The sequence below is a fragment of the Strix uralensis genome, chromosome 8 (genome assembly GCF_047716275.1).
Source record: "Strix uralensis isolate ZFMK-TIS-50842 chromosome 8, bStrUra1, whole genome shotgun sequence".
Taxonomy (NCBI): domain Eukaryota; kingdom Metazoa; phylum Chordata; class Aves; order Strigiformes; family Strigidae; genus Strix; species Strix uralensis.
The window spans coordinates 19,542,036-19,558,466 of NC_133979.1; the positions used below are offsets into that span (position 1 = coordinate 19,542,036).

At 39.0% G+C, this 16,431-nt stretch overlaps 1 protein-coding gene across 6 annotated transcripts in view; it reads right to left on the minus strand.

Moving 5' to 3' along the window:
• The window catches only part of BCAR3 (BCAR3 adaptor protein, NSP family member), a 112,907-nt gene that overhangs the window by 56,998 nt on the left and 39,478 nt on the right, over nucleotides 1-16,431 (minus strand). Inside the window, exons 1-2 of one of the 6 annotated variants that reach the window (XM_074876535.1) lie at nucleotides 14,964-15,083; nucleotides 11,956-12,105 (exon numbers count right to left, since the gene is read on the minus strand). Coding sequence is in view for 2 of the 6 variants with exons in the window: in XM_074876533.1 (XP_074732634.1) it covers nucleotides 14,964-15,078 (115 nt within the window). In the remaining 4 variants the exon portion in view is untranslated. Of the gene's footprint in view, nucleotides 1-3,386; nucleotides 3,755-3,819; nucleotides 3,929-11,955; nucleotides 12,106-14,963; nucleotides 15,084-16,431 lie in introns of those variants that run through there. The other 5 variants (XM_074876533.1, XM_074876534.1, XM_074876536.1 and 2 more) reach the window with 5 other exon arrangements.

Consider the following 16,431-nt stretch of genomic DNA (forward strand, 5'->3'; position numbering starts at 1 on the left):
ATAAACAATGACCCTCTGCGGTACAGTATTTTCCATATAACCTCCTCTCCTAAGAAGTCCTTCTTAAGAAAGAAAACCAAACTCCCCCTGCACCTTTTAAGTCACTCTCAGTAACATCCCATGATTTACAAATTCAATACCCAATCCTCAAACTCACACCTCAGTTTTGTTTTGAGGAATCAAGTTAGAGTTCCAAAGTTAGTACAAAATATCTACATTCAAGAACTTGTAAGACACTTGGCCACAATTACGTGTGTACAGAAGCTTTTATAGTATTTCAAGCAATTCTCCCTGCAAAAACCCTCCAAAAAACCCAAAGAAATTGAAACCCCTAAAACAACAGGTCTGCTAACTTCTACCCACAAATTTATCTGGTTGACTATGTGCTGCTGTACTATGTACTCTTCATAAACGTAAAGTGAGAACTACAACAATTAGCTCAGTAAGAAAAGTCCTGCCAAACCATCCATACATTTTTTCTCATATTGAATGTAAACACTGCAAGGAGGGAGCCTCTTCAGTTGAAGACTCTGGAATGTCTCAAATACTTTAGCATATGATTCAAAGAATGTTTGACTTTACTAGATATAAAAACCCTGAAAACTTTACTCCCTAAGAGACAGTATGCTTTGAACATACGCCATCATGCAATCAACAATGGAACTGGTAGAAGTTATAGTAGAACAATAGCCCAAAAGAAACTGAAATCTATTTGTACACATTCCTATTTGTCAAAATGCAGCATCTAACAAAACAGAACACTTATGAAGTCATACAAGTTTCCCCTAACTACATGCAAACAAGATTGACTCATGTCAATATAACGTTAAAAATGTTTGGTGAATTTGTATTTATATAGAGAGTGGCATTTTACTTTCTTCAATCTGTAATTTGGGAAAGTATATGGGAACAGAATTGGCAGGAGTCAGACTGTGAATTCAGAGAACTGGAGGGCATGAAAGGTTTCCAGGTAACTTCTGAAATGTTCTAGTTTTTTGTTATGAATGAGGGTGAAGGAATACAAACGAAGAAGTCTTTAAAATCAGCATGACATTTAGAAAAGCAGTATAAAATTGGACATAGGATAAAGCACGGATCTGGTAGGCAAGACCAAACATGCACCAAGCTCTAATCCAATGGGGTATGCATCTCTTCACATCATTGCTCAAAACAAAAAAGAACCATATGAACAATGAAACAAATGACCTTCACTTCCCCAAAACAACGCACTAATGGAAACCTCACAAAAGGAAATAGAAAATCAATTTCAGAGTTCCGAATCAGACTCTCAAGCTATTTATCTCAAAACTCTTGAGTTGCATCTAAATCAGCTTTGGACATTAAAAGATTCACACTTCTCTCAAAGTTTTACTGATCTGCAGTCTGGGTCATTCTTCCTGTCAGACCAAAGTCTCTGAAGTCTATTCCTGGTGTTATCATCCTATCACCAATGCTACAATACTTTACTCAGTCTTACCACATCTTTATCATTACATATGCTACGAAGCTAATAGGGCTTGAGCATAGTTTAATACATTCAACTGAAGAACAACTACAAGATGGTGTCAACTTTTGTGAAAATCCTACTTACTTTTGACACAGCAAATCTCCTCACGACCTCCTCCCACCTACCTGCCCTCCCTCCCTCAAAACCAGTAACAATATATTACGGTGAGCAGGAGATGTATTACTCTTTTCTCCCTGCTAAGTTACTTGGCATATTTGCATGCAATATGCAAAAGCACATGGGAAATAATTAAAGTGATCAATCTTAATGGTGAAGAAAGTTAAGTTCAGGACAAAAACCAGATCAACTTCCTCTGATTTATTTTTTGTGTAGTAAGAGAATAAGTTAGGGAAACAGAAGAAGCATGACTGAAAAGCCACTAAAGTTAACACATCATAGGAAGAAATACAGTTAAAACTATAGCCACTATAAACTCAAAGTAGATTTCACGTTAATTGTCTCCTTAGAAGCAATGTAGTCATCTTCATTAGTGTAACAAGAAAGAGGATTCCTGCTCCCAAAATGGCTTAGAAAGCTTTCTACAACCTGTATTTTCTGTTGGGGTTTTTTTGGGGTTTTTTTGGTTTTTTTAAACAAGATAAACCAATGCAGTAGCTGCTACAGCAAACAGATCACAGGACTTTGAGAAGATTATTAAGGTTCAAGAACCTGCAGCCTGTTATGATACAGAAAAATAGATTGAGAAAGCATACGCAATAGTTCAAAGGCTTTAAGCTACTATCAGAAAAAACATGAGTGTGTCAAACACCAAAAACTCCCCACAAGATTACAGCTAGGTCAGTGCTTCCAAAGGGTCTTGAAGTGCTATCAAAATGTTCATGCTCTCTCTCTCTCCCTACATATGTTATACAATTTCCAGCCCCCATACATCCTTGCACTGTAATCTAACAATCTATTAAAAAATATTATTTTTAACTTTTATTCTCAGGCAACAGAAAGCACACAGGCCAGGATAAATTATCTTTGAAATTTCTGTTTTGAGATGAGAGAAACAAATAAAACCCACACTTCGTGAGTTTTCACACGTAGAATGCCTCGGTACCTATAGAAAATGCCACAAAAAAGTGATCATTGAAGAGGATTCAACAGTAAGTAGAGACCTCCTCATTTGGCTTGTACTGTGAAACTATCTCAGAAACTTAAGTGCCCAATCAGCTCAGTAATCCTGAATGGTATGAAGCCTTGACTTGAAATAAACATTCTCTCCCCATTTTGCTGCCAGAAATAGAGGACTTCACCGACGTTACAGTCAAACCTAAGGATTTTTCAGCTAATGCTTCAAAATACAAGCTTTTATTCCTCCTCTAGTATAGGAAGTCATTTATTATTTTGCCTGCTCCTCTGTTCCCACTTTACTGAAAAAAACCCACAAAACAACCCACTCACTGAAAATGCAGTATTTAAAAAACCTTTTCAGCAGTAAGTATGCACTTAAATATTTTGGACTAACAAGAGACTTGTGTAAATTACAAATTTGGACAGAAAGAAGCACTTTTATATATGCTCCTCTTTAACAAAAAAAAAAAAAAAGGATACAGCATTTCTTTTCTCTCTACTCAGCTAAGTATCTTGGTATCTCGAGTACACCTGTGGTTTATACTTAAAAAATATTTAATAATTTGCATGGTATCCATCCCTACAAAATCTAAGCATTGGATCAAATGTCTCAGTAGCTACTGCCACGGCTATGGCATTTCCAGTAGCCCGCAAGGCAGCCGCCGCCAGGGTCAGGGCTGGCCCTGCTCCTCCGCTCGCTGCTCCCGTAGAGGCAGGGACAGAGGGACGCTCACACACACACACACCTCCCCCACCCAACTTTTAACTCTGCCCGGGTGGACAACGCCGGCCCCACAGTTACCAGTCTGATCGCTGCTGCTTCTTTCCAGGCCTTCTGGAGATTAGTTGGAGGCTTCGTCCCGACCAAGCGATCTCCTGGCAGCGAGTGCCGTGCAGTTCCCCCGGGGCTGCGGCGCGGGGGGCAGCGGGCAGGGGAAGGGGTCCGGAGGCCGGCCTCGCACCACCGGCGGCCCGGAGCGCTTCCAGCAAACCAACCGGGACGTTCTCGGGAGAGCGCAAGGTACGGCCGTGCCGCGGTCGGAGCCGGCCCGCACGCTTGCACCAGCCTGCCCTAACGAAGAGCAGTTCGCGATAAGTGAACTGAGGGTGACTCAACCGGAGCCTTCCCAGAGCGCCTTATCGCTCACTCGCCCGGGCCGCCGCGGTACGGCGCTGGCTCCGCGGCTCCCCCGTCCGCACCGCAGCAGACGAGGCCGCCTCCCGGCGCCACTCACCTGGCGAGCGCGGGGCGGCGGCGCCGGGCCGGCCCCTGCAGCCCCCGGGCCCTGAGCGGCGTGCGGCGGCTCCGGCAGCGCCGCGGCCGCGGGCGCTCTGCGGGTCGCAGCCAGCGCCGGCCCGGCTCTGCGACTCCCCAACCCCACCCCTCGGCGGGCTGCTCGGGCCGCCCTCGCCGAGCCCCCGGCACGCAAGTCCTCACGGGCGGTGACCTCTCCGCGCCCTTCTCCCGGGATTCAAGAACTTCGCTTCCATAATTTCGTCTCCCAGAATAGCTCTACAGCAAAAATTAAGTCTCCTAAATCCACCCTGTTCACGGACAATTCTGAGCCTAGCACGTACCTGACACACACGATTTACTTACCTTAGCAGACTTCTCCCTCGTCCCACCACCTTACATGAAGTTGTCTGTGCAACAGGTCGGTGGGATAAAATGCATTTTCTAAAATGCAGAGTCAAATAGCTGTAAAGGATCGAGAGCTTTTGACAGAACAGATGGCTAGTTAGCCTCCTTGTGTAAAGTATACCCTTTAAAACAATCAGGTAACTACAGGCAGAACTGTCATTTTTAACAAATTACCTCAGGCACCTTCAGCTGTACCACTGACTCAGCCAAAGGGCTTTTGCTGAAATAGAAACAGAGACACACTCAGTTGACTTTTAAAGCACTGTCCAGATCCAATTTTTCTTTAACACTGTATTTGCCTCTTTCCCGTTGGCTCAGTCTTTCAGGCTGCCTGGCCAACACATCTCCAGTTTTGCAGCAGTTATTCCAGTTGTCCAAAGCAATTCTGATAACACTGTTCTTTCCCTCTTATCAGAGCTCAGAAGCCAACACTCTGCAAACCTCTTCACAGCTATCCTATCTAGATCAGCTTTCCGGAGGCAAATGTTTCTCTGCCTAACCAAACTTTTAATTGATTCCGACATATTTGATCTCTACTAGTTGTACAGTTCCTCTGTTTTGGGAGATCCCTTCATGCACTACTTTCGTTTCACTCTAATGTTCAATTCTTTCACCCACTCTCTCCATTTTCACCAGGACTAGCTTTAATAAGTTTTTTCTGATGTATCTACTTCAGAGCCTCACTACATGATGTCGCTGAAGCTGTGGTCCTAAACTATCTAAATGATAAATGTCATTAAGGAGCAGATTATTCATCTTCCAGGACCTCTATGTATTACCTAACCAATCATCAAAAATAAATGAAACTATGGTATTCCCACTCGAACAAGTTAAACTACATCCAATAGTGACAACAGCAGGATTAAATTTCCACAAGGTGATTTACCATAGTGACACCTCTGGGTACTGGGTAGAACTAGGACATCTACCTCTTTGTAGTTTGGGGTTTTATGCATTGTCCAGAACCCTGAATTTTGCAATCTGAGCTATCTAAAATACCTTACAGCACCATGAATTTTTTTTTTAAATTAAGCAGTTCAGGACAGAAAGAGCACCGGACCTTCCTTTGAAGTGTAGCTAGAGCTTCAGAAACATTTAGCTCATCAAGTCAAGATTCTTTAGTCATCCTCTATGTTGCAGAAGTAGGTGTTGGGAGAGGAAAGTTCTGGAAATTTTCATAGATATGAGTAGAATCTTTGCATAAGAAAGCTCAAGTAAGATGAAATTTAGAATAAAGTCAGAAAGAAAAAAAATAAAGGCAGAGATCACTCATATGCAGTAAGAGATGAAGATGAGACAGGAGATTAGAAAATTAATAGACTGAGGTAAAGAAGGCTCATGGCAGCATTTCTGACTGGTGCACTCCTTCCCATAGTAACCCCACTTCAGTTCCTTAAGGCAGACATGAGCAGTAGGAAAGCACTGTTGGTATTGCCACACACTTTTTACAATAACAACTTCCAAAACAGAAAAGTTGAGGTAAATGTGAAAGACAACAGTTTCCAAAAGAATTCATTCACTGGTGCTAGGACACAGGTCACCACTTGTGGTATGTTGGCAGTCACAGACTTGCACACTTACATAACATTCTCACCCCAAATTACAGAAAATTATAACATCCTACTGACACTGAACAGAACCTTGAAGATCTAAAATCAAGCCAATTTCACATAAAATGAGGCCTAAACACACAACAAAAACTCACTCCAATATTTTTTCAATTAAGTTCATCCTCAAATGCAATGACATTTGAGCTAGTGATAAACTAGGAAAGCTAGCAGATCTTCAACAGCTGATGGCACTCTGCTTTTTCATTGCCAGTTGTGCAAAACCAGGTTAAGTATTGAGGACAGAGAAGTACCAGAAACATTTCAGGCACAGTGACAGATTCCAGAACTTCACTGCCACAAGTAACAATCTATGGAAATTTCCCATAAAATATTTCAGGCGCAATCTTTCTTCAAAATATACCTGTGGGAGTGAGGGGAAGAGCAGAGGGAGGAGAAAGGAACCAAAAAACCAACAGACTGTGATCCCATCTTAGACACTAAAATGCCTCACTAATATGTCCTGTGCAAGAAAAATGGAATTATGGTGAGAATACAGAAAGAAGAGTTGAGATACCTGGATTATGCTTTCAGTTCTAGTATTCTGACCCACTTATTTCCTGTATGACCTGTAGTTACATTTTTGTAACATACATCAGAGTGGTAGATATTTTTCACAGGGAAGACCGTAAAGCACTTTATCAGCTTATCAAGTAGGAGATGCTACAGAAGTGCACACTATTATTTGCCTCATTGCATAAAGGAAAATGTCTTGCTTCTCTATCTAAATCATACATTCCACAGTTCAGGTAAAAGACATCTAAAAATCATGCCAAAAATTCAGATCAGTTAGCACATAAAATGGTCTCTATTGACTGATTCTAAAAACCTCAGGAAATATTCAGACACTGTAATTACATAGGAAGTAATGTCATGATTCATTGTCATGTTTTATGAATAAGAACCAGAAAAGGAGTAGTAATTTCCTGAGTAACATGACTTCGTGCTAAGTAATGGGACTGGTAGCTGGGCAGCCCTGCATGAACTGTGATTACTCTTGCATGAGTCATTGCATCCTTTTCCTAGGAGTTTGATTCTGTCCTCAGATGAAATTGAAAATTGGTCTTTGTCCTCACGTATGACAATTTACACAACCCATCCTTGTACATATTAGATGCAAAGCTGTTAAAGAGCATTTGCCTGCAAATTCGAAGAATGAAGAATTCACAGGACTGCCTACACCAGCTACATTAGTTGGGAGTGAGTTTGAATTAAACTAGATTAAATTCCTTGTTGCAAAACTCCTCCTAGCAGAGGCTGAGAAACCAGCAGTGTGCTGTCTGTTGCTGGCCACACATAACACACTGCTGTGGCCTTTTATGGTCACCCTTGACTTCTGCTTTCTGAAGGAAGGGACTATGTACAGATGCATCTTTCCACCTAGTGCAAAGACACCTATACAAACAGCTATCTAAACAGATGAGTGAGAAGGAACGTAACTGGGACCTAGGTCCTAAACCCTGTGATGCTGTAGCTTGCATACCTTAATCACACCAGGATTTGGGTACTTGCCAGTTCTTGAGAGACCATTTTCAAAATGTGCCTGGTTTACGGTAACAAAAGAGATAATGAGACAAAACAAGAGGATTGACTGGAACTTTTCCATTTGACCTTAAACATCAGAATTCTAGTCTTCCTAAAATAACCAGAAGAAAATATATCTACTCTAAAAGCACTGCTGTGCAGCTGCAATGATAAAATGCAGAAGTAACTACACAAGATGAGGACATGGTATGCATGGATTGCTCACGCAGCAGTTCTTGTAGATTCCCTGATAAACAAAAGTCAAAGCAAGTTTCTACTGTAGACTTGTCTTAGAAGAGAAAGGACACAAACAAACAAAATGCTACATTCCCTCAACTCCCACAGATGCCACATAGAAAAAATAATGATCAGCATAACTGCCGGCTAGGAAATCAAGTTTATTTGCTGGCAATTTTCAAATTAATTGAAGACATATCAGGCCAAATTAGAATGACAACACAAAGTGAAAATGCTCCAGTACTTGAAATCTGACAATATTTAGTTTAAAAACTATGAGTTATGGCAACTGTGCCTTCTAAGATCCTCCCCACCCCAGCTGCCAACTGAAACAGACAAGTTTAGTCAGCACCTATCCAGACCGCCATAATAAAGCTACCAACATCCAGTCTTGCTATTTGCTCTGTCTTAGGTCTGGATACACGAGGTCTTTCCAAAACTCCCAAAGAGCTATCTGTTATGAGTCAGAGTCAAGAAACCTCGTGATCCCTAGCCCCAGAGAAGTTTGCAAGCAGAAGTGTCCCGTATCTGATCATCCTGGAAATAATACTGTAGTAAAGCAGGAGGGTTGGAGGAGTTAGATAAACCTTAGCTCATTCAGTGACAAACTGGAGCATGAACATGCTCTGGCTTGCTGGAGTTTCTGGCTACAGCACATTTAATTTTTGCAGACCTAAAAGAGTACAGACTGGGTATGTATAATACCAGATGTCTGATCTTCATTTACTACCGGCTAAAAACTATAGTTCTAACAAATCAGTATTTTCCAATAGGAATAGGTTCACTATTAAACTCCTCTAATCTGCAGCTCACTATTGTAACTCTTAAGCCACAAAGAAACTGAGACTTTTGGAAGGATTTGAAAAAAAAATTTCACCGTAGCTATCAGAAGTTCTCAGGGCTACAGAAGTCCACATTTTGAGTCAGCTAGTATCAGCCACTGCTAGAACCAAAAATCTAAGTACAGCCCTTGTCAGATATAATACAAGAAAACTGAGTATCATCTTTAACAAAAGATAATTAGTAATTTTAAAAAATTAGTAAAAATAAATTATTGCACATATTCTGTGACAATAACATGTTGTATTCCTTCCCCCTGCCTTTAGTTTGGTATTGAAAATCACATCAAGCAATTTGTGCTGACATACATTAGACAGACCTGTTTCAGAAGTTTGAAATATGTGGATAAAACTGCACTAAAACCAGTTTTCTTTTAGTGACTAGTTTTGGTAAGTGACGTATTACACTGGAAGACAACGTCAGAAAGAAGCTGGACAAGGTTTTATGGGTTCCTTTTTACCAGGGGGTCTATTTTCCTCTTTTTGCTTCTAGCAGTGGAAGAACTGTTACTGTGGAGCTAAGATTTTCTTGTAAGCTTCTGTTTTTCCATGTTGCTGTAAAAAGACTCAAATTCAAGAGAATTAACAGCCTCTCTTTGCACATGACAGATGCTGGGGAGTTTTTCCTTTAGAACATTACTGATGTAGAGACAAGGATCAACAAAAGGCCAGAAAGCAGCAATAAATTAATTTGGAACTTTCAACAGATGAAATGGTACAGAGGTGTGTACTTACAACTTTGTAGCAGCATCTACATTTCTGACCTCCTCAGACAGAAATGGCAAAAACCTTCAAATCCTTGTATCTCTCAGTGAGAGCAAAATAGACCACACAGGTAGCAATACTACCTCTGGTAGCTGCTATGCAGATGAAAGTGTTCAAAGCAGCCTCCTCTCCATCTATTGGCAAAGCTACCAGAATAGTTTAGCACTAGTCTGGAATCTGCCAGGTTGACACTACATACCACTGCTCCAAAGCACTCGGGTTGTGTTTGTAGTGTTTCAAAGAGAAGCAAAAAAGCCTAAATGGGTAAAAGGGTTTTATCCAAGAGTGACAAGGGCAAGATATTTGTGTTTGACAAGGCAAAAGCAGTCATGGCTTTATGCTAATTGTTTTGGCCATCTAATAAAAGCCTATGAAGGAGTCCCTCTGTTATTTTACACCTTCTTTGAAGATGGGCTGGTCTGTCCATTGTCCCAAGCACAAGCAAATGTCTGTACTGCTTGCTCATCTTCCTTCTTAATAATGCACATCAGAGGTCTTCTATATAATGAATGACAAGGAGAAGACCCACATGGAAAGAAAGCACTTCATATTTAACTTTTCACTACTGCAGCAGGGCAAGAAATAAAACATGTGCAGAAACAGTTATTTAAGAGTTTAAATGTAAAATATCTTTTCCCCACCAAAAGCAGGAACTTATGGCATATTAATTACATTTACTCTAATTCAGGTCTTGCATATTATTTTATATTCATCCACGATAAATTATGTCAATGCATATATTTTATTTAAATCCATTAAGGCTGGCTTCCTCTGTATGACATACAATTATAAAAGATCTAAATAAATATTCTATAAAAAGTGCAATCTCTCTGTATAAGAAAACCCATACAAGACAAAAAGTAAATATTCTTTATACCTTTAGCCTCTCAAAGGAAAACACTCTAAGATGTTAATGAAATCACATTAAGCCATAAAATGCTATCAATCAGAATTTAGATCAGTATCTTGAAGTATTCCAGAAGGTACTGGAAAAACAAAGTTCTAGCTCTTAGAACACCTCATAAAAAAAAACTTTTCGTCACTTAGTTTTCTATGTATCTTTCCACTCAACTCAACCAATGATGTATATAAAATACATCACGAATACTTACAAACATTTTAATAGCCAAAGGATACAAAGCTTTCAACAATAATTCTGTATTTAAATTCATGGTTATAAAGGAATCAAGAAATATCTTTCATGTCCGGCAATATCCAAGGTATTGTTTTATTGTATCAAAATAGACTTTTGCATTTATGTATTTACATTACCCTCTCTATAGGTAACATTTCCACCACACTGAAGGAGCTGGTCACACTATGGTAGGATTCCTCAATGCATCTGAAGCATGATTTATTCCTTTACTATAGATCATAAGAAAACTTAAATAAAACCACACTTCTAAAGACCATAGCACAATATGGTAACATGATTAAATATCACTCTGTTCCAATCCCCCATAACATCAAACCCCACTTTAGTTGTATTAGAGGATACTGAGAAAACCATGGTTCCTTCCTGGAGCACTACTCTATAAGCACTGGGCTGCAGCTTTCAGGATGTCTGTCTTGAACTGCTGATTGTTACGGAACAGTGCGCTACGCCTCATGCTGTGGGAAGGAAGACCTTTTTGTGTAATACGGGAGTCAGATTACACCTAATTTGTCATCAGTTTCTCTCATACCAGAAAAAGCCACTTCTAGAAGAGGATACGCTATTTCCTGGCTCCTTTGCAATGCCAAACAAACATTTCTAAGACTACAGAAAGGTGCTAGATAGCTGCTGAGAACATTTCTATAGGCATAGACAGACGCACAACCCACATTTTGCTTTACTTAGGAGTGGTTTAGTACCTGAATTTTGGATGCATTTTGATTCTATATTGGGACAAGCCCAGGCAAGCTGCAGGCCCCACCCTCTGACTCTTACAATTTCCCTGGAACAGAAAACAAAAGGTACATCTCAAAGGAGTCACAGCATGCTGTGAATACATGAATGGATACTGGCCTAGATGGCAGGACACCAAGATTCAGAATGTGCTGCAGTGCACATCAAAAGGTAAGTCAAGATACAGACAAAAGGACTGCGGAAAGAGTATTTATGGCTCTTCCCATTCATACCTTTTTGAAATTTCATTTTTGTTAGATTAAATGCTTACAAGCCGAGAAAGTATTCTGGGAAAGCATGACAATGAGTTGGTGTGTTCTTTCATGTTTCATTTGACATCTACTTTGCCACTACCTGATACAAGATCCTGGACTTGAACAGCTATCAGTTTGACTCCGTCCACAGCCACATGGTATTCTGTTCATCAAACAGTCATAGGAAGTATGTTCAGAACTGGTAACAATTTTGCACTTCGGAAGAAAGTTTGCAGAAACTGGAAACGTTTTTCCACTTGTGTACTTTGATTTGCAAGGAAATGAAATAGGGTGATAATCCCTAAGCAAATATTTGAGATCATCAGGATTTACAGAAGAGGAAATCAACACCTTCTTAACATTTGAAAGGCTGCACTCAAAAGAAGAGATTAAACGTTCCAGGCCAACTGCAATTGTAGGTTTTAGGCCTAAATTCATTCCACCAGCTGTTAGCACTTGCCGAGTGATCTGCCAGAAAGTCAGCTGTCCTGAGATATCTCTATGATCAACAAAAAATATAGACACCTACAAAAGGTAATTCACATTGAAAGTGGACTGAATTATCTGCTGAATTCATCTGTCTCTAATACCTAGAGGGAGCACAGAGTGACTTGCCTCCTAATAGAACACCTTCAGTTGTGGTTTCACTTTAGGCAGTGGGGCTGTTTCAGCCATCAGGGCTCCCCTGTGTTATCTCTTCCTTGGCCATTCATACTCGTACAAGTGTTAGTGCAGCTGAACAGTGAACTGGCATGGGGACTTGATCTGGATGAACATGAGGGGAAAAAAAAAAAGTTGTTTTTTAGCCAGATAAATTTCCCCATCAGTTCACCATGCAACTGCAGGATAGTTTTACTGACAACAAAAGGAATGATACAGAGATGGGAAAAAGCAGCTAAAGGAAAGCTGAAGAGGGCACAGACTGCTTAGGCTGGCATTTTGGAAACCCAGCTTCAATTAAGGACGAGAGTCAATGGCACGGCAGCCTTTCAGTTTTGTAATACTGATCAGAAATATCAGAGCCCCATTATTCAAAACACCGATCCACTACAAAATCAGTTCTGCTGAAGTGGTTTAACAATTTTGAATGGTTGTTTTTCTACTGATTAGCTAATGCTACTCACGTCAAACCAGTTATTCTAATCACTTTCCTACCATTGGCTGGCATAAAGATAGCGTAAAAATCATAAAAGGTAGTGAACTTCGTATTGTGTACTCTACCTAATTCAACAGATATGTGATCATGCGCACATATTTGATCCAGGTCAAATGTGTTACTGGGCATTATGTCAATGCACAGATCTTGGTATTAATTACTGAGTAAACACAGCCCGAGTAGCTAGACAGGATGAATTCAAATCTTAGCATACTGAGACATGTTCTGTTCAAAGTAGCTTCAGAATCAGGTAACATTTTAGAAAACAGAAAATGTTTTGCCAAAATTTTCCAAAACTTAACTTCACTGTACAAAGAAATGCTTAGTCCTATGAAATTAGCCTTGTGAAAATGCTTGCATATTAAAGTGACTTATCACATCAAGCACTGTCTGGAAACTGTTGAACCAGCAACAAATACAATGCTGCTGTTTAAAGCTCAAAATAACAGCAAACAGAATAATACAGCTTTTGCTTTGTACTGGTAAGTACCTTAATAGGACATTAGTATTTATTTAATAGAATGGAAGATTTTTTTTTTAAATGTTTTTTCCAATGTCTGACTTCAGTACAGTTCAGTGCTGGAAAACAAGCATTTCAGTGTAACTGATTAGGCACTTCGCTCCTAGACACAGCACTCTGTCAAAGACAGACACAAAACAAAACCATGTCATAATAGGCTGGAGACTAGATAATCATTAGTCCCTACTGTGAAAACAAAACAGTCTGCACGCATGTATGACTGACTGAACCGATCTGTTTTGCAGCCTTCCTAGAATTCTTTAATACAATAGGCAAAGCTATCTAAGATGTAAATATCCTGGTGTAAACAGAACAACTCAGAGATCAATTTGGCTCTTTTTTCAAGCACATAATTCAATTATACTCTTAATTATTTTCATCAGCCAAAACCAGAGAGTGAACAAAAACATTGCTCACCACGATAAATGACCATAAAAATATGAACTACCACTATTCTTACTAGAACTGAGCTTAAAGAATTCTAGCACTTAACTGCCACAAAAACAAGAAACAAATGGCATCATGCTGTCACCTTGCAAGACATATGTCCAAAGGTCAAAAAGTTATACACACTCCAGTTTGGAGATAAAACGTTTGACTCGTATTCAAAAATCACTGAAATCACTAGCACTACAGCAAGATCAGATTTAGCTCAACATGTCTGAAGCTGAACAATCATGAGTTGTAGCTAATATTAATAGAATTTGGAATGTTCCAGTGAGTCAATTGAAATGTTACATAACTATCTATAAATCAATTCACCATGTGAATGACAGTTTGAACAGTCCTTTCCTTGGAAAAAATGTTACATTGAGAACTGTAATATATTCCTCACTCCAGTAACTGAAAACGTTACAAAATGCAGTCCCAATGCCACGTGAAAATAGATTGATTGAAATACATCTAGTTTCACTGCAGTAATCAACTTGAATAATTTCCTAATCTGTTCACAGTAGCAGTTACAAAAATGTCATATTTACATTCATACTTTAAGAAAGTTAAACTAATGAACTGTAGAAGTTATATAATTGTTAAACCAATTTTGAACTCCTCAGAATACACTGAGAAAATATACTGATCTACTTGTACACAACCAGTTCTAGTTTATTGTGAAAAGTTAAAGTAGCTAAACACATTTTGTGAATATTCAATTTCTACACATGTTCCAAAAGTCTTTTTATCTTGACCAAGAGAGGGTAAAACTAGGAATGTTAGCCAAGTAAATCACTGCTTCACATTAAATTTGTAAAAGCCTTAGGCAGTGATCTTCAGAATTATTGGTCAGACTGCATAATACTCGTACCTTGTTAACTGTTCTCAAAATATCCTGTACAGTAAGTCATAGTTGAATAACATCTCACCATATCCTTCCACTCAGAAAGGAATGTTTTACAGGGCTTGTTCCAACACTCACGAACTTGAGCTGAATTTTGTTACTGAACTGATAAAAGCATCACAAAAGATGTGGTGATCAAGTCTTAATTCATAGCAAAGTCCCAAATGGAAAAGCAGGGTCAGGACTGCCTGCGTAAGCACTCTTCCTCTCTCCTCACTAGGGGTGAAGTGGCACATACACAAAATAATTTGGTTTAGACCTTTTGATATGATCTTCCCAAGTGAGGAAGACATTCATGACACAGTCTTCCATCAGTACTGCATCTTGTTAAGCTGAAGACTGTTAGAGCAATAGAAAGTGAAATGAAAGCTGAGCTTTTTCTGACAAATTCTAAAAAAAGTACAGGTTATATTATTTTTTTAAAACCTGCCAGAAGATTAATGTTTAGCTATTCTTCTTGTTGTCTATGTAAAGTACCCCGTGATCTGTACTCAGAGCAGTATCCTAGGCCGAATCAGAGTATTAGTTTATGACCTCTTTGTGACAGGAAAGCTTGGGTTGCCTTAACTCATTCTCTTCTTAGTCTTCAGGAAATAACATGGAAATCTTACCTCTTTTTTTTTCTAGCTCCTGAAGCAGCAGGATATTGGAAATGATGTGTGTTCGCTGGACTTGATTTTCAATTCCCATTTTTCTAAGATCAACTTCTGTAAGATGGAGTAAGTCCTGTAGTAAATGCCAGAAAGGAATATACTATACCTATTAGTCCAGGAGAATTCAGATTTCTTTCAGACAGGTTTGCTGTTTCTGATACTGTAAGCTATGTAATAGCAAACGTAAGTATATTTATGTGTTATATGAAGCCCCTCTGTCATGATAAGCTATGTCATTGAAGGGATAAAGAATTTTTCTTTTAGACAATTAATTCATTGTCTCTAAATTTTTTCTCTAAATAAAACTGGTCAAGATTGCTGGAGAGTTTCTAAAAGCTATGACTCCTTTGAATAAAAAAACCACAACCAAACAGAAGTGCTAGCATGCCAATTGCACTTAAGCTAATGAAGGAATATAAAGCTCAGTGAACTGAGGGGCATAAAAATATTGGAAAGGAAGGTTTTCGATAATCAAGAGGATATTCATTGTAATCAATACATAACATGGGTTGTGACACTATTTCAAAGAACATCAATTTCCAGATAATGCATTTGGGTAATCAAACCTGAACTGTTCTCTTTTATTCCCCTTTCTCTTCACAAAATCATTACTATTTTATTTTCAAAATAAGCTGCTAAATAACTCAAGGCTTTAAAAGTCAGTACAAAATTTCAATTTGATGTCGATTTATAAGTATATACAAAATTTCATTTGATGATGACATCTTTCAGAGCAAAAAGAAAACACAATCAAAGCAGAAAATTTATGATCAAATTTATTTCTTTTTACTGTTCTGTATTTTCACTGTAAATCAGATAAAGATAAATCCATAGGATGTACTCTGTCTTGTTACTGGCACTAAAAGTGGCCTTTTCTAATGGAGAATTGACAAGTCAGGCCTAGGACCCTAAAATACAAAATCACATTGTTTCACTGTGTAAATAAGACAAGCGACACAGAATTTCTACTCTAAGCGAAACACTGTTTTTGAAGTTGTCATTTAAAAACCTTTCTTTCAAACTAAAACCACTGCAAAAGCATGACATTCTTTGATTTAGACTGAGTAGTCCTCTAATTGCTGAAAGCCTCAATTTTTTATGTCACTAGCTATAACTGTTTCAAAAGCTGTTAGGGAAATTCAGCTGTGCCTGAAAATGTCATAAGTGATTCTCAAATATTACTTCATATGAACCTAATGACGCGAAAGAAGGGACTTGAATAATTCTTACTCTTAATTTATCCCTTTCTATGTTTACCGAAATGCAAAAATTGGTACCGATGATGAATTCACATTTCAGCAGAAAGCAACAGTGACAGAGGCTCCATCTGCTTCTCTCAAAAAAACCCCAACACCCTCCCCGCCAAACCCCAAAATCATCCTCTAAGAAAAACCACACACAAAGTAGTACAAATGCAATATGTCTG